General features: G+C 40.6%; 1 protein-coding gene across 2 annotated transcripts in view; it reads left to right on the forward strand.

Annotated features, from left to right (window-relative positions):
* dpysl2b (dihydropyrimidinase like 2b) overlaps positions 1-21,837 on the forward strand; it is a 29,385-nt gene extending 7,548 nt beyond the window's left edge. For both annotated transcript variants that reach the window (XM_086300234.1, XM_086300235.1), the window contains exons 2-14: positions 6,084-6,172; positions 6,964-7,148; positions 9,226-9,390; positions 9,769-9,830; positions 10,840-10,920; positions 11,272-11,340; positions 12,240-12,360; positions 12,624-12,780; positions 12,895-13,036; positions 14,735-14,905; positions 17,808-17,987; positions 18,250-18,415; positions 19,944-21,837. In XM_086300234.1, the coding sequence (XP_086156360.1) occupies positions 6,084-6,172; positions 6,964-7,148; positions 9,226-9,390; positions 9,769-9,830; positions 10,840-10,920; positions 11,272-11,340; positions 12,240-12,360; positions 12,624-12,780; positions 12,895-13,036; positions 14,735-14,905; positions 17,808-17,987; positions 18,250-18,415; positions 19,944-20,035 (1,680 nt within the window). In that variant the 3' untranslated portion in view covers positions 20,036-21,837. The remainder of the gene's footprint in view (positions 1-6,083; positions 6,173-6,963; positions 7,149-9,225; positions 9,391-9,768; positions 9,831-10,839; positions 10,921-11,271; positions 11,341-12,239; positions 12,361-12,623; positions 12,781-12,894; positions 13,037-14,734; positions 14,906-17,807; positions 17,988-18,249; positions 18,416-19,943) is intronic.
* Positions 21,838-23,393: the final 1,556 nt, after the last annotated feature.

A 23,393-nucleotide genomic window follows, 5' to 3' on the forward strand; every position in this document is an offset into this window, starting at 1 on the left:
GTCCTGGATTAAAGTCTCAGTGGCTACAATCCTCAGCAAATGAAGGATCATTAAGTAGTGTGCTACTATAACATACCTTTAGTAGAGCAGTGTCTCTGGTGACAGTGCAGTGCATGTGTAGTCACTTCAAACGTGGCTGGAGTGAGTTCACGCAGCTATCTCACCCTGCAACACAGCCCGGAGTGCCTTCTCTTCACACATCACACTACGCTCCTAATCAGCCACCCACTGACTCAACCTTGTTTTTTTTTTCCTTTTCTTTTATTCCCCCCACCTCTCAGGATCATCCCGAATTCCCCCATTCATAAAGCCAGAAGTCAGGGAGACTGTACAGCATGTATCAACTCTGCTGTTATTCAGCTGCTGAGCAGAGGGGAATGCTGTTGAGCAACAGTATCGCAGCTCCTCCGGCTGCGCTATGTCACAGGAAAAAGGTCAATGAATGTATTCTTTTTCAAGTTTGAGATTAATTAAACAATTTTGTAGTCAAAGAGAAAGTTTAAATTTAGTTTTGCATTTCAATTGGGAATTTAGGCTAGTTTACTTTCTATTTCAGTGGTAGGGGTTTAAGTTATGAGTTAGTGGAAAAAAGTTTTTAAGTCAAATTTTCAGAGAAATAAAGAATGTCATATTTTCATTTCCTGTGAATGTGGGAGGATAACAGAGCAATTTAAGAGACTTTTCAAACTAAATGAGCAAGTTTTAATAGCAAAGAAGAGTGTTTTTATGGATTAAGAGGCTAAAACAATTAAAAACATGGTGATCAGTCATCATGAAAATAAAGTAAAAGTGGAATTTCTTGCATCAAAGGAAGAATCACATTCATCCAATGCATCAAGTGTGTTTTATAAATAAAACAGAAATGACTACTTAGAAAAATTTTGTATCTGTTTTTTCATGTCATTAATGTGCAGATGACTATTTCTGGGAATTACTTTATTTCCTGTTTTGCACTTTATTTTGAAGGAGCAGAGTGTTTTCCCAGTGGTTGCCTGAACATGTATGGAGATGATTTTAGCAGCGGGCTGTTTTTTGACTAATCCAGGACAAATATAAATCATAATGCTGCATGTCTGACCTGGCAGCCTTCTCCACCTGACTTAACTGTTTCCAGGATATCTTCCATTTGGACAACAACATACAATGTTGCCGGGTTACGTCTAACACTGGCAGACGTTTTCACTGCACCCAAGCTGATTTTGCCCTGATTTTATGAAAGTCAGCAGTTTGAGTACCCAGGCTTCTCTTCTCTTCCTGTGGAGGGTCTTAGTTTTCCTCCGTATGGTGCTGTGGTTTATTAATGTCAGGATTTTAATAATCGCAGCATTTGATTGATGTTGGTGATTTAACAAAACCATTACCTCTGCTTTCCATTATACCCAGTCTGTTTCTTTTTCTTAAGCACAATGTTTTACGTTATTAATAATACCTGTAAAAATTATAAGGATCTCTCATAACCTCATGAGAAGTATTATGTAAATCTACACTTCTCCTTAGCTTCGTAGAGCTTTTAATTCATTGTTTTTACGCCCCAAAGCACTGCAGAGTCCATACCCCTCTAACTAAATGAGAAAAAGGCCCATCTAGTGATCATCTGGTGAGTAAAGCATACATTTAGCAGCTAAACATAACGACAGAAACAACATTTCTGAAAAAATTTATCTTTAGACACAGGCTTTCCTGCTGTGCTGATAGTGTGACAGAGAACAAGACAGATTTTTACTAACCTGTCTGTTTTATACTTTGTTATTTTGCTGATGGCTAACCATGATATGCAGAGTTTACCAGCCTTGCTGGGACTTGTTTCTTGATCTCTTTCCATGTAAAATTCAGTTTTATTTAATCCAATGTGAATCCAGCTGATATACTTTAATGATATTTAGAAACAGAGTGTATGAGATATTCTAAAGTGATCCCTACTGGATGGAAAAACTGATCCACAATATACATCTCGGGGTTAAAGTGCTAACAACATGCCTGCAGATGGATTAAAAATGAGATATTTCTATGTTAGAGCTATTTAAAATCTAATGCCAGCAATGTGTTAACAGCATGGATATTAAAAAAAATGGACATAGTCATCAATTGTTGGTTTTCGACACTGTTAAGCTTCAACATCAGTGTTTTGTCCATCACCATGTTGGGTTTTTTTGGAACTGGAAGTTACCTTATGGATCAAAGATTGGAGTCATCAAAAGTGTAAAAGATGAAAGTAGCTGCTGCGATGTCATCTATTGCAACCTTACTGGTTAATGATTTATGATTGTCAACAAGCGTGCCGCTTTATACCATATCAATGTTGATGCATGATATGACCAATACTTACATAACAGATTTAATATGACCCAAAATACCTTTTTTTCTCTCGTATACTTCTATAGAACTGGAAGTCTTTTCTAATGGCTTTCAGATAGAATCCATCCAGCTTCTATCACTTATCTAAGTCCAGCTTGTGGGGGCAGCAGTCTAATTAGAGAAACCCAGACCTCCCTCTCCCCCAGCAACCTCCTCCCCTTCAGCTGGCTCATATTAGTGTGGAGGAGTGGCTGCGCTACTCTTTGTCTCTTGTGAATGACCAAACTCCTCACTGTATCTCTAAGGGAGGTTATTTGTATGTGCGATCTCATTCTTTTGCTCAGTCACTACCCAGAGCTCGTAGCAAAGTACACTGAGGGTACATTGGCTAATTAGCCCTAACTAGACTTTCACTCAAGAAGATAAGTACAACCCCCCCAAGAACTTCTGGTATCGTCAGTACATAATAGTGAGGGTTAATATTATTCAGGTATTACATTACAAAGGCACCAAATGCAAACACACACCCAGATAGATGATTTACAAAGAAATTCCTGCCACTCAGAGTTGTTATGAAGGAGGAAGGAATCCATAGAGGACAAAACTATATTTTGTACCCAGCTGTAAATGTGCACTTCAGTTCTCTAATATAGAAGTCTGTGGGGATTGACTTGAGCCTCAGGAGGCACAGAGACGAACTGGAGTTGTTGTTTCAGCTCTGGACGTTGCCCCTTCCAGTCACAAGCTCTTATAGCTAAGGTAAAACAAATAAACACAAACAAAACATTAGTCATAGATATCTAAATTATCCACACTTCACAGTAATTAAAGTTGCAGACAATCTCATAATACTTAAGGAAATAAATTTGTCTAAAACTGACACTTATCATTAACAAAAGACAGACAACACAGCAGGCTTCTGAGCTTCATTAGCCCACAGTTTGAGTCACGTGTTCACTCCTGTTTTCTGGAGGGCTCAGTTTTAGGCTCTGTTGATACTGCGTCCCACTGCACTGCAGTTTTTTGGCATCTATCAGCAGATAGAAAAGGAGCCATGAACTGTTTGCCCCTTTGGTGTGGGTGGGACTTATTTATGCTCTGTCTCCATGCTCCGCCCACTATGCCGAAAGTATTACACTAGTCCAGGATGTTTTGTTTGAGGAAACAGAGGTGAAGGAGGTTGAGGAAAGTTACTGTGTTAAACAAAATATTCAGTGATTGTTTTTATAAGTGTCCTAATTACGTTACAGATCAGGGTTTTTTTAATGCTCATTGAACTGTTTTTGCCTTGTATGCAATCTCAGTAAGGTTGTAGGTTGTAGCCTGGAATGTAAACACAGTAGTTTAGTAACAGTGGGCCCATTGAGCTTTATCCACATCCTGTTTGTGAGCTCTGAAAAAGTTCCCACGAAGGAAAGGTCACTGTCATGCTTGGCACAGATCCAGTACAATCACACGCTCTGTCACACGACCCCTGCGAGCTTTAAAACAATTGAATTATTTTAAAGCACGGTTCTGGATTCAGGGACACTAATTGTTCTGCAAATACAGCTCTATATGAAACAGCGCAATAGGTGCAATTTTGTGAGAAGGGCTGCAGTGTCTTGGCAAAGTTCAGTGAGTAATGTGATAATGACAGTCATGACGGGGCGCATGATGTAACGGCATATTTCAAAGCAGTTGTTGGGAGGAAAACGGGCCAGCAGCGGGCTGGAGCGAAGCCAGTCGCTCAACCAGAGCACTCTGTTCCACACAGATCGAAGATTACCACATGATCTATCTGCATTAGTTCCATCACTGCTGTCAGAGTGTGGCCACACCTTTCAGATGACAACTGCAAGGCATTTTCCAGAAGCTGCTGCAGTCAGCTGAAGTTGTTTTACTGTGTACTTTACTCCATTCTATATTTCATCCAGAAGAATACGGGGTATTGCTAATATGTGAAACGTTAGTACACATGTGAGGAAAAAAATGCTTCAAAAGCAGTCATAAGGAAATTTGGATAGGTATATATATCTGAGATCATTGTGTGAGGACTTTGTTTTTTCCTATTCAGGGGTACTACTGTACATGGAAAAGGGTTTAAAGCTTTTGTGGCTCCTGAGGGAACTGCGGATCTGATGGACATCACTTGAGTCAGTGGCCGTCAAAGCTGAAGACTATGAAACTGAAATTATTGGGCAGCCATCTTGAGGCTGCATTTACCTCTGCTAGTAAAAAACAGCTGAGGTCCTTCACACTGGGGTCTGGTTATGAATGGCATTGTTGGTCCCAGTCAAAATTTTCCCCCTGCAACAGCACTAAAGTTATGCAAAAGAAGTGCATATTTATGGAGCGTTTCTTTGCAACATCCATCATTTTTTTTAAACCATTAATCTGTTTATATTTTTAAGACTTTCCTGTAGTAAATATTGAATGTTGGTCATTAAAACCACCAAATAGACCAACTTGGTCTGTTTACATACTAAGCTAAAAGATATTCAGTTTATTTATTTATTTTTTTAAGTGAGCTAAATAAGTTTGCGTTATTTCTACATATGTGGCTGTGTTATATAAACAACCTATTAGGTAATATTTTACAGAGCTGGCTTATGGTTTGTGCTGCCTGCAGCACAGCAGTTGTCCTCTGGGCTGAAGCTGCTGGCCTGGCAGCAGCCAGTGGCAGCGCCTCAAACAGAGCAGCCTTTGTTAGAAGGGGGAACGCTGGAGCCCTTGTGACATAGCTGCCACTCCCTTTCTTGGAGAGAGGGCCAGGGCCTCCCCGGGGTGGCTCGAAGGAGGGACTGTGGAGGTGGTAGACTCCCCCCTCCTCCCCGTCCTCTCTCCAGCATAGAGACAAGTGGCACGGCAGCAGGCATGGATGATTGATTACACGCTCAGTGGCCTGATTGGTTCTCTCTCACGTCTGTTTGTGCGATAATTCGACCACATGAAGGGGGCAGATGGGTGTGTCTGGAGGCGGGCTGCTGTCTTTATTGTCCGAGCAGTGAATGATTTCCTTAATTTTGCTTTTAAAGCAAAGATCAAGTGATCCACCAGTGAGAGGAGCGGTGATGAAAATGCACTGGGCCCTCTCTTTGCTCTCAGCACAGGGATCTAGAAGTTTGTTGTTCTTCTTAATTTGGAGATAATGCTTTGTGTACTGCAGATGTTCACTAATCCCATTTTAAAGCAGTCAGACTGTTTGAATCCAGTCCCCTCCTTAGATTAACGTCTTTTCTTTGTCCGTATTCATCTTCTTTTCACAATGTCTTTCCACCGCCAGCCTGACATAAACAGTGTCACAGTGAAAACATCCACACACAAAAAAAGCTGGTGCTGGTCCAAACATCCCAGCTCTTAATACTCTTTTACCCCCTGCCCCTCCAATCAGCCACCCCCACCGGATCAGTGTGTTAGAGTATTAAGAGTGTGTACAGTGTGTTTACAGATATCTGTATGCGTGTGTGTTTGCAGAATAGGAAAGCCAGTGTCAGCTGAGAGACAATGCACAGCCATGTGTTCCTTATCAGACGGCAGCCTAAAAAGGCCAAGCAGAGCCAGTATTTATGTTTTGCTGTGATTGTTGCCAATCCACTCCTTGAAGTGACATTTCCCAAAACGTCTTTCATCAAATGCCCTTAATCCAGCATCCAGTTGAGCCAAATCGGATACTCACCCTTGTAAGCGTATTTTTATAGGCGGCTATAAATCCATGTCTTTTACAGGGTTGTTATTCCTACAGATTAACTCAAGCTGTTTTTTTAAACAAAAATGTGCAGCAATTCACCTTCTTTATTGTTTTCCAGAGCGACCGTCTCCTGATCAAAGGGGCCAAGATTGTGAATGATGACCAGTCCTTCTGTGCCGACATCTATATGGAGGATGGAGTCATCAAGTGAGTTTTCCTTTAAGCTGCCGGCAGTTTATTAAAAACCCAACTTTTACCATGTCCATGTTTGAAGCTCTCGGCTGAATCACTACAAACTAACTAAGGGCCTCCTCTGCAGCAAGTAGAGTTTACTACTCATCTCACCATAATCTCACTATGATATACAATTACCTCTAAATAGCACCACAAATAATACATTCTTCTTGCAGAGTGAAAAGTAAACTTGTCATTATTGCCATATAAAATCTTCAGTGTTTAATGTCAAAGTTACCAATAAATGAAACCAGCACTGCCATACTACAATTCTGATCACTTTTTTAGCTTGTCATTATAACTTTTCTGTAAATTCGTTAGGTTAATCGTCATGAAACTAAGCTGTTTTAGTGCCAAAAGTGACTGAGTAGGATGATTTATTTATGATGATGAGCTCTAGCAATGCAGGACAGATATTTTTTCTCAAGTCTGGCTTTTATCAGACGGCCCTGGAGAAAGCTGACAATGCAGTCAGTTTTTAGTTTTGACTGTGTTTGCTATACAAAACAGGAAAAGTTGTGAGTAAGAAGTTAATTACTTTTTTGCAGAGCGTAATGGAAACTGCCACAAAGAAAATGATGAGCATTGATACATACTCAAAAACTACTACCCTAACCCATAAGTATATGAAACCACTAATTACTAAAAAATAGTAAATGTAATTAATGAAATTAAAATGACTAATTCATTTGTAATTCTGCTTTCTAAAATTACTAAGGGTGGTGTAATCAGCAGTTTAAATGTTGCTTTTCTCTTTAACTCAGACAAATCGGGGAAAACCTCATTGTGCCCGGTGGGGTAAAAACCATCGATGCCCATGGTCGGATGCTGATGCCCGGTGGCATCGATGTGCACACTCGTTTCCAGATGCCCGATCGGGGCATGACCGCCGCTGATGACTTCTACCAGGGCTCCAAGGCGGCGCTGGCCGGAGGCACCACCATGATCAGTGAGTTGCTGAGCACAAAGCCCCTGCTGTCTGCAACAGAAGATTCAGAAATGGGTTAAAGTTGGTGTCTGAAAGCTTTGTGTGAGTGAAAGGAAGCTGAGTGTGTCTGTGGTGGGTTTTTCCCCGCAGTGATTCTTCATTTACTGATTGGCCCTAATTGAACATGTCTTAATGAGAACAGGAAGCGTGCCAGGCCTGCTCATGAGCAAGCCAAAATATGAACCCATCCATCTGGTCGGAGCACTCTGAGCCATGAGGTGCTGATTGCTGTACATACTGTGTCAGGAAGTTTCCAAAGAGACAGACAGACTCTGTAGTTTGTTTGCTATTATTTTATACACCCTGTTTATGTAATTTTGGCCTGTTGTAGTTGTAGTATTCTGAATTTCTTAATGGTGCTTGCAAAGCCCAGATTTTCTTCTCCTTGGGCTCGTTTCCCTTGCACTTCAAAGTCGTTAAGCTCAAGTTAAGAGTTTAAGCATTAGTTGAAAACTTGTCCGCAGGAATTTCTTTCTACTTCCTTTGAGTTACCATCTATCTGTAGTTTTGTTATGGCTTGGTTTGTCCTAGACATAGTTTTTAAACAGGGCATTGGAGTCAGTTTCAAGTTGTACCCAGATTTAAAAAAAAAAAAACCCAAACTCTTACCCTGTGTTTTATCAGTGATTTTTTTTTCTAACAAAATATCGTAAATATAATGTAACAGCAAATCTTGGTTCTTACATTGGTTTAATGGTAATGTTATTTTTAAATTTACATACAAATTTAAAGAGTTGACGTAATGAGCAAAGAAAACAAAGCTAAATGAAAACTTGAACTGTAAATGTCACACTGGCCCTCCCTCTGCTGACTCAACAGGAACACCATCCTCCTCCTGGCAGCAAAACATACTCACACTGCATGCCTTTTTTACCCCAAGCTAAAAGCCGATTGCTGTAGCTCCTCTTAGGGGCTTAGTCAGGTCTGGAATTGGTGTGTAACATCCTGCAGCCTGGTGACACTTGCCAAATAGAGATGATTTCTATAATGAAATGCTCTATTCAATGTAGTTTAGGCTTAATTAAAGGCATCTGAATCCAATCTTAACTACAGACTACATATAAAAGGTACATTTTAGCCACCTTGACACCACTCACTCACTGGTAATAGTCATGTTAGGTTGTTGGGTTTTTCTTGGAGCCAGTAGGGACAATGTTTTGGAGGGATTTGTGATGATATTAGTTAGCAGGGCTTTCACACAATAGATACCTGCTAAATCGTAAATATAATAGTATTAGAATTTCACTCACCAAAACTCAAACATAGACTTCTTATATTGACCTTGTGAGCGTTGTTAAATTTAAACGCGAGTTTAAAAAATTCTATTAATTCACTTTTATTTATATCGTGCCAAATCAGAAAAACAGTTTCCTCAAGGGGCCTTATATTATATGGTAAAGACTATAATAATACAGAGAAAATCCCAACAATCAAACAACCCCCATCAGTAAACACTTGGCGCCAGTGGGAAGGAAAAACTCCCTTATAACAGGAAGAAACCTGCGGCAGGACTAGGCTCAAGGAGGGTCAGCCATCTGCTGTGACCATTTGGGGATGAGAGGAGGAACACAGGACCTTACAAAGACATTCAGTCTACATACATATGTATCAAAGAGGAAAAATAGCAAATGTAAAGTTGGGCATTTTAGCATTGAACTCTATTAAGAATGTGTTTTGGGGAAAGCCTAAAGTGGCCACTTCAGGAACTGCAGTTTCTGCATTCACTGTTTAGCCCTGGAGTTTGCATCTTGCTCTAGATATGAAAGGTTTCTAATCAGACACGTTTCATACAGTTTCAGGTCTGACTCTGGTGTGTAAATATGATCATTTTTAAAAATCAGTTTGTTCCACATGTTCATACAGCCAGGCGTGAAATACATCATTGTCCATTAGGCCTGGATACAACATAACATAAAAGATAGATAAAATACAAGACAGCAGAGTTCCTGTATTTGTGTAGCTGTTTAACCGTGTGTGTGTGTGTGTGTGTGTGTGTGTGTGTGTGTGTGTGCGTGTGTGTGTGTGCGTGTGCGTCTAGTTGACCATGTGCTACCTGAGCCTGGCACCAGCCTTATGTCAGCCTTCGAGCAGTGGCGTGAATGGGCCGACAGCAAGTCCTGCTGCGATTACTCTCTGCATATCGACATTACCGAGTGGCACAAGGGAATCCAGGAAGAGATGGAGACGCTCGTGAAGGATCACGGTACGTCTCACGTAACCACAGTCATGTTTGATTATCTTGAATTAAAGATTTGCGCGTTGGGAACGTGATTGGAAAAATTAATATTTAGATCTGTTCGATGCAAAAAGATTAACATCAGTCAGTATCAGTCCTGTAACCTGAGTGCAGCAGCCTGCACGTGATGCATTTAATGCAACTTTTTAGAATGAAAGCATCAGAAAGAGATGTTCTACTCACTTTTTAGCAAGACACACGCAAAAACCCACAATAAAGGGTCTTATTTTACACAATAGTTTTCTTGCATTCAAATGATCCAAACTTAGGGTTCATCATCTACCAAGGAACTTCGTATTTAAGTTGGTTAATGATTAGTATTTTTTTCTGCTTTAAACCTTTCAGGTGTTAACTCTTTCCTGGTCTACCTGGCTTATAAGGATATTTTCCAGCTTACTGATGCTCAGGTAGGTTGTCACTGAATTTTTCAGCATATTCTGTATTGTGCTACAATAAATTGAATTATGCTACAGCCCTTCTGTACAAACTCTTTTAGCTTAAAGGCTGCTTATACTTACAGCGGTGATATTAGATATACTGTTGTCCGATCGCCAGGGCAACAAACAGGCATTAAGTATTGACCTAAAGAGGAAGAGAAAGAGATTGAAAGCCTACAGTAAATCTGACCTAATACTATCATAAAAGTCATATCCTACTCTTGATTTTGGCTCACGCGCTCACTCTACAGCGTGACTTACTGTGCGAGTCTGTTTGTCTTGGCTAGGCTTCCCCTCGTGCTGATTTTCCTGTGTGTTTCTCTTGGGAGAGCGACAGGATAATGAAAGCCACAAACTCTCTTTCTGACTGAAAATGAATTAATCCCACCTGAAAGCAGTTTTGAAACAGATCTGTGATGATCTTTGCACCTGTGTGAGGAATGCTGGCAGTTGGGTGCAGCCAGAGTTTATCATTTTCTCTTCCGTGTCAAACTCTGACGGCTTTTTATTGTTGCATGTTTAGCAGTCCTGGTTGGGGGGGATGATGACTCGTTCATCACCACAGTTTTTCTTCTGTCTGTGAACTCGCTGTGTTTCCTAAACTTCAGACTGTGGGAGACTCGCTAATAAAGATTACTACACAATCAGTTACCCACAACTGATAGTGGAAAAAAGAGCTTATGTTTGCTAAAATTATTCAATTATAGACTTTAAATCCATCTTTTAAACCAAATAAATACTAGGGTAGACCAGATGTTAGCCCTTTTTCCAATTAGTCACATTCATTCAGACAAAGACATTGTCTGAATGACCCACTGACTTAAAAAGAAAAGATTTTTCCAATATATCACTGCTGGAAATCAAAAAAGCAAAAAAAACCCCCATGCTGTGAGTTCCTCTTCATCTAAAACAATTGATACAACTAGACTTTAGGTCTGTGCTGGAGTTCAAAATTTTACTGTCTTTGTCTTTGCTGCAGGTGTATGAGGTTTTCAGTGTGATCCGCGATCTGGGAGCCATCGCCCAGGTTCACGCTGAGAATGGTGACATCGTAGCTGAGGTATGACTCTTCATACCATAACAAGATGCCATCTGGAGATGAACAGACATGATTTTTCTGCAGGATTTTTGCATTAAATGGAATCTTAACGCCCTAAGCTTTGAGGGTTATGAGTTACCGCTTGAAAGCTGGACTTTGAGCTCAAAGACTGTGACACATCAGTTTCTTCTCAGTTGTGACGAAATGTTCAGTGCTAAGCTGTTAATAGCCAACAGATGAGGATAGATATTCTCAGAGCTGCTTAGTTTTCACTGCCAAAGCCAGTCATGACAAACATTCGTCCACCTGCACATGACTCAACATCTCGTATTTCCCAATGCGCTTTGTGTGTGCTCATGTGCGTGTGTTTAGGAGCAGCGCAGGATGCTGGAGCAGGGGATCACTGGGCCTGAAGGACACGTGCTGAGCCGCCCTGAGGAGGTGAGTCACAGCTACAACTCTGTGAAATGTTGCTTGGACTTTGAGGAAAGCGTATCGGTTCATCTCCAAGTTGTTGGGGTTTTTTCGCAGTAGGGGATGTGACCTTTACGGGCTTCAGCGTTGCTGCGTCTGAATCGTTGAAAGTTTTACCTTGAGGCTCTGGATTTTTCACTTCTTTATAATCTTTGTAACTTTCTCCTTTTCCCATGATGAATGTAGATAATCACGCCCTAAAGCCACTTTAATTGAGTACATCCTCCCTGCATAAATCAATGTTATTTTAAAATCAGTTCCTCAGTTTTTCTTCTTAAGGTTTTCTGTATTTTTCTAATTATCATCTGATGAAGGCAGTGATTTCTTAGGGGCCTTAGGGGAAAAAGCACAAGTTAAATTGTCATGGCAGTGCTGCTCCTGCTCAGGTTAATCAAATCTTGACCATTTTCCATGGTCATACATGGAAAAAGAGACATAAAAATAATGAAAAATACCTTGAAATGTTGCAATAAATTGACCTAGAAAATTTTAAATTCCATATTGCTTTTCACCTCGGAACATTTTCTCTGTCATTTAATCTGTCAGAAAACGTCTCCCTTCAGTGTTTAACCTTGTTGTACCTGCGTTGCTATGCAAGGAGAATATGAGTTAAATATGAAGCTACAGCTCGCTGCTGAATACTTAGATATTTCCTTAATATTTAGCTTAAATTGATTCACCTCATTTATTCATTTTATATACTATATATAAGTTATTTACCTTTATAAATACATGTGATATCTAAAACACCAGGGCATTGACATACTGTTGTGCACACATTAAAATGACGAAGACTGAAATGAAGAAGAGAGGAATAAGAAAGGTCATCACCTCCATCTATTAAAGTGAACTCTTCTGTATTCCAGGTGGAGGCGGAGGCCGTTAACCGCTCTGTGACTGTAGCCAACCAGACCAACTGCCCGCTGTATGTCACCAAGGTGATGAGCAAGAGCGCTTCTGATGTCATCGCTCAGGCCAGGAAGAAGGGTGAGAACTAAGATAAAGATACTGCCCATCGTCAGAGAGGAAAAAGACAATATTAGTGGATTTTCACAATAATATGAAACTAAATTAAATTTAAGCCCAATTTTATGTTATGATTAAGATTAATTATAGAGTAGACTTCACAGAAAACGGTAAAATAAACACAGATAAGTACAAATAGATGCAATGAAGCTTTTGCGTGAGTTCGCATGACATGCACGTGAGGAACATAGGATCTTATGCTATGATGGGACTTGTCTTTATAGGCACTGTTGTCTATGGAGAGCCAATCACTGCAAGTCTGGGAACAGACGGTTCACACTATTGGAGCAAGAATTGGGCCAAAGCGGCTGCTTACGTCACCTCTCCTCCACTGAGCCCTGACCCGACCACACCAGACTATCTCAACTCCCTGCTCTCCTGGTAATTGGATGCAAACACGTTATAGGCAAAGTTAAAAAGAAAATGTCAGCAGTGCTTTTTCTCTGAGCATGACACAGTCCTGTCTGTCTTTTTTGTACTAAACTTATTACATAGTGGAGACCTTCAGGTGACAGGAAGTGCACATTGTCCCTTTAACACTGCCCAGCGTGCTGTGGGCAAAGATGACTTCAGCTTGATTCCTGAGGGTGTGAATGGCACTGAGGAGAGGATGTCTATCATTTGGGACAAGTGTGTGGTGAGTAAATTTTGCTTTTGGGTGGAGTTCACAAGACCCTGTGCAGTCCTGTGAAAACTCCCCATGATTCAGTAGCTTGTAGAACCACCTTTAGCAGCAATAACTTGAGGTAATCATTTTCTGTATGACTTCAGTCTCTCACATCATTATAGAAGTCTTTAGGCCAAGTTTGCTTCAGTTCATTGAGGTTTGCAGAAATTTCTTTATGACGATGGTGGCATTGTGTTAACACTCACCTGAAAGCTCCAGACCAGCAAACTGCCAAAACTTCTGCTTTTATAGAGGTGCTCACACTTTCTGATGCTCAGTTAATCAGGTGCATTTGATTAACAGCACCTGGCTGCTACTTACCCCCTTAATTCCCATGGAAGCGGTAAGGGTGGACTTATTCTTTCACAGGACTGTGTCTCACAATACACTAAAGGCGTTTTCACTCTTGGCTCCATTCTTCCCTCAAAGCAGCTCAGAGCAGTTAGTCAGCTCTTTTCACGTTTATGTTAACACTGTAAATGATGTCAGACCTCTTTTAGGCAAACTGAACTGGGACTCATTTGAGAAGTGTTCGGTTCACTTCAAGTCCACACTGCGGTCTGTTTAACCTGTGCATTGTAAACAGAAACTCACTGCCGGTGTATTATAGGTCTCTCGGCGTCTCTAGGCATGCTGTTGACAATAAGCATGCAACTGCTTAAAAACCAAATTGACATATGGAGTGAAGTAAAGCTTTACTCCAATTTACATCCAGCTAAAAGGGAACGGCTTTATTGGGAATACATCACCGAGCTGTAGGAGTTGTGCCAACCCTAAAAATGTAATTAAAGGGGAATGAGGTGATTTTATAAAAGTAATCTGATACCATCCTTTAAATGTACTCTGTTACAAGTAAAAATGCTAGATTTTGTATCATATTAGATTAAAACTAACAGTACTAAATGAAAAAAAAATTCGCCCCTTACTGTCATTCTGTTAAAAATCTGTCAAAACAATTAGCTTGTTTTTTATTTTTTGTTTTTTGGTACAATAACTTCTTCCAGGATTATTTTCCATGTTGCAGGTCCCCAAAATACATATAAATGGCAAAACATTTTCCAATTTTTAAATTATTGCTATTTTTCCCAGTAATTCTAAGCTGTGATAAGGTCAAAGTCACACCCCAGCCATTTCAGTTTGCATAAATACAACAAATCGATTTCAAACCCACTCTAATGCTAAACCTTGTTTGTCTTCAGTGTTTCTGCTTTATCAAACCACATTTGAGCACCAAAATCACAAACTATATCATGAACTATATCATAATAGTAGTATTATGATAGTAGTACTACTATTAGTGGTATAATAGTAGTATAATATATCATAATAATAGTAGGAAAACACCAGTTTAATGCCTGTGACATTAAACTGGTGACATTAAACTATTTAAAAAGTACACTTTGGATAAACTTCCAAGGGTCATAGCTCCAAAAATTCCACCCACTCCTATGTACTTTGAAGGCCAAAAACAGTGCTTTGTCCTCTATCAGATCTACAAAAAACAGAACAAAAACAAGCTAAATTTCTTGGTGCAAGAAGAGGATTTAGGAGGGTTGATCTTGATTAATTCAAAAAAGGGCCGTATGTGAATACACGTGAAACGGACAAAACACAAAAGAGGTCACAAGCTTTGGTAGCTTTCTCACTCTCAGCTCTGACTTATTTCAGGTAACGGGTAAGATGGATGAAAACCAGTTTGTGGCCGTGACCAGCACAAACGCTGCCAAGATCTTCAACCTGTACCCCCGCAAGGGCCGCATTGCTGTGGGCTCAGATGCTGATCTGGTGCTGTGGGACCCTGACGTCACAAAGATCATCTCCGCCAAGAGCCACCAGTCGGTATGGTCCTCAATTATTTCTACATAACTAGCTATTAATACTGACACAGAGGTCTCTTTTCTTCGCTAATGAAAGCCTACCATATACTGACTTTAATTATATACGCTGCATGTGCCAAAAGTTTGCGGGCATTCCAAGCTGCTAAGGAACTGTTTCCTGTTTCTTTCAAACAATACATCGTCATAGCAACAGCGTTAGATGAAAACCAAAAAGCTTGAAGGTCTGAAAAATGGAGCTGTCCAAATTTTGAGTGGTTCTGGTTAATCAGCTAAGAGTAGTTTATAAAAATATAGGACAGCGAACTTCCTGTAAGTCTATTGTGTTGTGACTGTGGATCGGTTTGGGCATGTTTATATTTTAAGAACAGGACTTTTTAACAAAAACTGGAGTCCAGTAACAAAAGTATATATTATCATATTAAACCACTGATGCAATTTAAAGCAGCAGTGTTAAATAAAAACCCACAGGCTTCAAAATATGAAGATAAGATCGTGAAAATACAACCTCTGGACTTCTGGTTTCCTGTAGGTGGCGCTATGACAAAGACTCAGTATTGGAATGCAGATATACTCCTACTTGTAAAAGGCTAGCCTTGAAACTAGCCATTTTGGTAACTCCTTATGAATGAGGAGAGAGCAGTAACTTTAATGACCACTTCCATGACCACAAGAGCCTCAAAACTACATGTATAAATTAAAATCTCATTGTCTCATTCATTTCAAACTGGTGTCAGAGTTCAGGATCCACAGAGAATAGATTATTTAGATTTGGATAAAATTCAGGTAATTTCATCAAGTGATTAATACTGTTTGATAAGCTTTTAATTTGCCCTTGTTAAATTGCTAAAACAAAATATCCTGCATTCTAAAATGTGGACCTTCCTACTTTAACTCTTTCTGAAAGAGTAAATGTAAAAGCTGGTGTGTGACTACTGAATCACTCAAGAGGTTCTTACAGACTGCTCACGATCTTAAAATGAACAGATCCCACGGGTCAGTTCTTTTCCTGGCCATGTGCATTTTACTAAGCACATGGATCATAGAGGAGAGCTGCTGTTAATGGGTGTGGCTGACGAATTGCACTTGCAGAGGATAGCGGGGCTGACATCCGGAGGTCTGGCAGTTAGGTCCAGGCGTGTCTCTCCATTCCTGATTCCCAATCCAGTTCCTGCATTACCTGTTGGGGAACACGTATATAACATTTGCTTACATATTTACTATGATAACCAGTAGATTTTTTTTTCTACAACCGCAAAGTAGAAACTGTTGCAACGCTATTTTGGGGGGCTTTCTGGCACTGAACAATTACTGTCTTTATGTCTTTGGGATTCTTCTGTGGATTTCTGTTTAGTGTTCTTTAATTGGCAGGTCTCTTCTATTAAATTTCAGAAATGCAATAACATGTTTTGTTAGGAATCTGCACCACAGAGAACCTTAGATGTGACTGCTCTGCTTAACTAGCATGGAGGAGTTTGTGAACGAGCTACTGCTGCTGTGCAGAAATGCCACAGTGAATGACTTTGGGATGTGGGGGTGTGGCTTTGTTGTGGACATGATGCACTTGCCCACCAAAGTTAATATATGCATTTGAAAGCTAATGTGGGGGATTCAACTTTGAAGTCTCTCAGGGGGTGCTATCAATCCGTATTGCCCCATCACTGCCCATCAATGTTTAATGACCTTTCAGTCACACTGAGGCCCTCAAACACACTATTCATTCTTCTAATGCTAATGACACTAATTGTTATGCATGTAACTGATGACATTCAAAATAAGTGGTTGATAACTCTTTTGTTGTGATCAAGGACTCTTGTTTTATGGCAGCCTGACTGCTGAAGAGGGTGTGGGCCTCACACAGCGTCGAGGGGGTGATGTCATCATTAAAATCTGCCAGAGAGCTGGAACACATCATTTCTGATTGTTAGCAGGCCGGTCACTGTGCATCTGTATCTGTGTGTGTATGGATGGAAGACAGAGTGAGCTGTACACGCTCATGGAATCTGTCTTCTTAATCCCGTCATGTTCTTCGGTTTCCTTTTTGTTCCGCTTGGTCAGAAAATAACGGACCAGTGTTCAGGGGAGAAATTGCTCATTTGGAGTGTGTATGCATGCATGTGTGTGGGTGTCATAGGATAACCCAATATACCAGTGATCTCATTTTAGGCTCTGTCAGATTGCCATGACCTCAGCTTTAGCTCAATAAGCTTTTTGGGAGAGGAGTCGTAGGGCTTTCAAACTGGTCACACGGTAACCTCCACACCCTCCATGTCCACACACAAGCACTAAAACAACACCTTCTTCTTCTCTCAGCCTGAAGACTAATGCCTCTGTACTCTGCATTAGTAGGCCCGAGGAAACACTTTTATGTGAGTTAAATCAGTTAAGCTCCTATGAAATTATAGAAATTTTACACAGTGAGTCCTACAATATAACTCTGGCAGCTTTTCAAATAAACATTCAGTGCGAGCTTCATAAGTCTGTGAACTAAAATGGCATGCAGAATGTGCAACAGGAGGTTACGTCAGCCTTATGATAGCGGAAAATAAGCGGGGGGAAGTTGAATGACTGCATCTCCGCTTTGAAGGTATTTCTGTTATGATTTAAAGTGTCGGCATGGCGTTAGGAAGAACAAGCAGCTGCCATAAAACATCACAGGAACACAGCTGTCGGGTGTCAGACAAGAACTTAAAACCTGTTTCAAATCTAAAAGCACCAACAAAAAGGCTTATCTTTAAAATGTCGTACGTACAGTGCAATACAGTTAACAATGCGGGAAAATGTTCAAATATGTAAATACACTCAGATCCTTCAGTCCTTATGTTTGGAATTATATGCTATAATAAAGTAGTGATGTTTTATATTGTATGTTACTTTTGACACTACTGCTGTCCTTCTCCCCACAGACTGTGGAGTACAACATCTTTGAAGGCACAGAGGTGCGCGGCGGGCCTCTGGTCGTGATCAGCCAGGGCAAGATTGTTTTGGAGGACGGGAACCTCCACGTCACAGAGGGCTCAGGACGTTACGTGGTCCGTAAACCTTTCCCTGACTACGTCTACAAGAGGATAAAAGCTCGCAGCAGGGTACAACACTCCTCTTTGTCTGCTAGGGTTTGTGTTTAACCGTTTAATCAGATGGTAACATACTGGAAGTCATTTTGACATTAAAGTTGCTTCCCACACCCAGCAATTTCTTTTACGATTGGTAATTTGTGGAAAATTGGAGGGATGTTACATCTTGTTAGGAATTGGCCAAACTGTCCACACATCCAGCTCCACAGTGTGAATCTTTCCTTGCTAGTTTCCAGTGCTGTGACTGGCCTGTGTCTCATTTCCAACAATGCAGCTGGCTGAGCTGAGAGGCGTACCCAGGGGACTGTATGATGGTCCAGTCTGTGAGGTGTCAGTCACTCCTAAAACCATGACTCCAGCCTCCTCTGCCAAGACTTCACCTGCCAAACAGCCTGGCCAACCCGTCCGCAACCTGCACCAATCTGGCTTCAGCCTATCCGGTCAGTTGTGTTACCATCAGTTCTGGAGTCATTTTTGGGATGTTGAAGCACTGAATCCATTTTGGGGAGAGATTTAAAACCATTTACCTTCTTTTTGTATATCAGAGACTCAACATTGATGAGTCAAATTTTGCACTAAATTTAATCTGCATGAAAAGCCTAAACTAAGGGATTCTTTCATGACATACGGAGTTAAACACTGCATGCATAGCCCCATATTGCTCTCAAATAAGCCATGCATTCATTCAAGTGTAATGGGCAGACTTTACACTGAAATTGGGTCCTTCTGTTGGACCGTGGCTACCTATCAAAAATAAAATAAAAGAGGCAGTTGGATACTATGCACCAGAAAAATCTTTACATTTGTCTTTCAGAGCTAATAATAATAATACTTGGTAAATTTGTGTGAATATTCATTTCCCATTTATTTTGTTATTGCTGTAGTTTTATATTTATTTCTGTGCATGATTGACAGCTTAAAAAACCTTGCTACAGTATCTCAATCTATCCACTGTCTGAGCCGAGCTGTTTTAGCTACTCTCCCTTGAAGGCCATTTCACTTCTCTTATTGGCTGAGGGACATGTGGTATCTGGCTCCACTGACACCATAAATACCCAAGAGTGGAAAAAGGGTCTGGTACCTGAGCAGTCACTGACGTCATGAATTAAAAGTTTGGCCGCATTAAAAATGAGCAGCCACCATATACTATAATCAGTATATAACACGTCCACTTGAAGTGTGTTGTGTTATGTTTTGTTTGTCTTTTAGTTTGTTAAGATTTTGCATCTTAATTTTGTGTATTAATTACACTCAGACCTCAACATCGCCCACTTTTTAAAGGACAAAATATTTAAAAAGTAGATTTTATTATGCTGGCTGAAGTTTTTCAGCCAGCTATGAGGTAAATAGTAACTGTAAAAATAAGATTTGATTTTGATGAAAAATGGGGGAAAGAAAAGGCAAAGCTGCATATTTTACGTTTCAGTGTTGAGGAACTACTCATCCCACGATGCATTGCAAATTTCAGCTTCCATAACAAATGGCTTCCAGCCTTCTCAAATTGAATCGTTTTTCGTTTACATGTGTGTGGCAAAGTGTGGCCTTGTTATCAATACATTACGGTGCTTCATTCTGGACTGCAGTCACCAATTGATGTTTTGTGCTCACATTTACATGGTAACAGCGACCTCCAGCAGCAACCTCCAACAATGTCTCCAATTGGAGACATTGCTGTTTTGGATTGTGGGTAGAGTAGTTTTTCTGCAGTGTCACAAATAAAATGTGTTAGTGTTAAAACAAGGTTGATATCATGCAGACAGGAGCACAGACCATTGTTTCACAGTGTCGTAGCTCGTAGTAGGTTTACTATGGATGGCTATGGCTTGTAATTAAAATCACTGTGGACAATGTGAAGGGGAATTTATGTTTCCTCCTGTGGTTGACTTCCCAAAGGAATTTTTCCTGCCACTTTCTAGTATTACAAAGACCAAAATTCATAAAACTAATCCTTTCCATTCAATCACACAGGAGCTCAGGTTGATGACAACGTTCCTCGCCGGAATACCCAGCGCATCGTGGCGCCCCCAGGCGGCAGGGCAAACATCACCAGCCTGGGTTAGAGCCCCATCCTCAGGCGCTGAGGAGGAAATGAGGATTTGTGGATGTATGGCCAGCAGGAGCTGAAGTGGTGGGGGGTGAAGAAGCTACAGCATTACACCAAGATTCAAACTCTTCACAACACCTCATCAGGCCACCTGTTAGCCTCCAGCCTTCATGTCCTCCTTTGCTGCTTTTTTCCCCACTTCTCCCCCAAAAACCTGTTCCTAGAGGACAGAGTTAGGAAAAAACACACAAACAAAAAAGAAGGTCTGCCTCATATGATGAAAAAATTGACAAAAAAATTGATAACACTCCTTATTTGAGCACTTTTGACTGCATCATTTCATTTTTATACTGTAATTTCTCCCTCCCATGTATCCCTGTGATATTTGCTTTGCTGTTGTTTTCATTGAGGGGTTGAGTAAGACTAACGTGATGTTGGAGCAGGATGTCTGTTCTTTTTCCATGTTTTTTTTTGCATTTTGTGAGGAGTTAGAATGAAGCATGGATATAAAAACACACTAATTTCCTTTTATTCTTTCTCGAATAGGCCAAACAGTAAGTTGCTTGAAATTGACCAATTTTGCATTTCATTCAGCCAAAAAGAATCTAATACTTCCTTCCAGCTGTTAGAAGTCTGTGATTTGTATTATATCACATTTCAGTCGCTTCATTTTCCAGTCCATTGCTGTCTCTCATACAGTGCCACAATTGATATTTAATTGACTATTCGCCACGAAGACGGCCTTAACATTTGAAAAATTGAACATGGTAATGCTGTACTATGGGTACAGTCTGTTGGGAGTCAGCTGGAGAGTCCTGTGGAGCAGAAGGAGCTTTTGGCACGTAGTAAATAGAGCTTTATTCTTCATCTCTGTGTGTAAGGTCATTGTTAAGTGGGATTGATTTACAGGGGGAAAGAGAAAGTTGTACTTAATGTTACTTCCGACTCGGCCTTTCCTTGCCTTACTTTCTCTTTAGCGCCGTCCTTTTAGAGAACTTTTAGGAGTGTGGGGAAGGTGCCGTTCCCAACGCAGCTACATGTTTTCCCATTTGTTTACATTCCCAGGAATCACAAAGGTCCAAATTCTTCATTGACAGCAGTAGAAACATCTGACAACCGTCCGTCACCAAGCAGTGCATTTACATACAGAATGTCTCTCCTTCCAAATGTGACTGTTTTATACTCCCCCCTCCCCTCCACACACACACCTCATTTTCTTTCTACTCTTTATGTGCCTGAACCCACAGAAGTTGTATTGATAGTCAGATTTTAGCTTCTTGTTTTGTTATTGTTTTTGAGGTAAGTGAAGGATGTAAGATAAAAAGATGTAAAATAGCCAGGATTAACCGATTCAAAGGTGCCAGATTTTGCGCTTTCATTGGGCCTATTCTGAAGATAGAGCCCTGTAAAGATGAACAGTGCTTGATATGTTGAAATGTTCTGTTGTTTTATAGTTTTGAACTTGTTGTCAAACTGCTTTTTAGTGTCATTCTGTAACTAGGTGCCTAAGGGCTGAGCACTATTGATTTATGCTTGAAAGTAGACATGAGCTAATGTACTTCTGACTAGTGTGCAGTGTTGATGTGTGAGGAATGGGACACGCACAGCAGGCTCCTGTACAGCTCTCAGTATGGCTGTGGAGTTAACATTGCTTCAGGCTGTACTGCAGCTGTATGCATTGTTCTTCTCCCTTTTCTTTTCTTTTTTTTAACAGCACAGTCTGGTTTTATTAAGTGAAGCAACTGATTTTCACCAGTAACCATCTTTCTGCCTGTGACTAAACGCTGAATAAACTTGACATGAACATAACCAGGGGCACTTATATAAACTGGGCTTAGATTCTTTAAATGCGCCTGTCTAGTTAACATAGTGACAGCAACTTAGGGGAAACCAAAGGTGAAACACATACATATTCCCTACCACTAAAAGGGTTAGGGATCACTTTGAAATACAGTACAAAATAGTCATCAATGTAATATTATACTGGTGGAAAATTGGGTCAAATAACCTTGTCTTTCATTATAAACCACTGATATATATATATTTTTTTAGTGGAGATAATTTATTTGAATTTCAGGGATAGGACTACACCTCAAACACACCACCCTTCCGGTTCTATATTTCTGAGCGCTGTGCCTCCACTACCATGCCAGGGAGCCGTTACCGATCCACACTGTGGCCTTTCCTAAACTGCAGTCACAGGTCCAGGTCCTTGCTCTCTCCAAACGCACTTCTTTCAGTAAACCTAATCATATTTGAGGTGTGATCCCTGCTATTGAAATGAGATATCCTAAGACAGCATGGAGAAGCTCAATTCCAGCAACCATGTCTCCCGTGGTCAGTGGGCACACTGTTAAAAAAAAAGGATGTTTTCATGTAACGGTGCGTACTGCTCCCTTCACACACTGGTGCAAAACTGGCTCTGAAAAGTGGTGGACCTGGATGCTCGATTGAGTGAGAGGACATAGTCTCTTGTTTGAGAAATAGGTATCTAATAGAACTACATATGGCAGCTTTGTTAAATAGTAGCCCTCAGAGCTTCATTGTGCTGGTTTTTGAAAAGACTAGTACACACTGTTGCATGAAAACTCTTTGTGGGGCATTTTGAGAGTGTAAACTAACACAACTGCCCTACCTGCTTGTCTAGCCAAATTTATGGCTTCTTTAGTCACCACATTGCAGGAGGTAGCACTGTGTCACTCAAGCACAGTCTGCTGAATGTATGCCTAGATGGATGCTACATGAAAAATCAGTGATTAATGGCTTCTCATTAGAACAAATGCGCAAAAAGGACATTCCCAAGTAACCCCAAATTTCTGAGTGGTTTTGTGCATAATGTAGATATTAAAAGTTACACTTTCAGCCTTAGTGTTCCAGGTTTTCTCCCCTCTGAAAAAACAGGAAGTCTGTAGAAGGCAGACTCTTTCAGCATTACAAATGCTTTATGTATTTAAAGAATCCAAGGCAGACGGGAATGTAATAAATGCACGTCTCTGAAGCATTCAAATATGTGACGAGATAGGAATGTCTTCAAGGCAACTTAAACCTCTGCAAGTCAGAAGTGGAGAATTTTACTGTTTCACAGTTTCTTAATTCTTTTGATACTTTTCAAAAACTTCTTCAACATCCATGTTAGCATTCTGCTGCAGCTTGTAGTAAATCCAGTTACCGCTTTTTCAACGTTGGTTAAAAGTGTAGGTGTGGGTGAGGCCCACAACACCAGCACAGTCTGGCTGCATCTGCTCCTTTCGCTCTCCCTTTTCCTTCTTTCTCTTCCTCCCTTCTTGGCTCTTTGGTTGTTTCTGGCTGTTGCCATAGAGACAGACCCCTCCACTCTCATGGGGTTCTTGCTTTTTTTGTTTGTCATGGCAACG

The sequence above is a fragment of the Aulonocara sp. 'chitande type north' Nkhata Bay genome, linkage group LG7 (genome assembly GCF_057382095.1).
Source record: "Aulonocara sp. 'chitande type north' Nkhata Bay isolate Kocher_YH1m ecotype deep benthic linkage group LG7, A_spYH_male_GT1.1, whole genome shotgun sequence".
Taxonomy (NCBI): domain Eukaryota; kingdom Metazoa; phylum Chordata; class Actinopteri; order Cichliformes; family Cichlidae; genus Aulonocara; species Aulonocara sp. 'chitande type north' Nkhata Bay.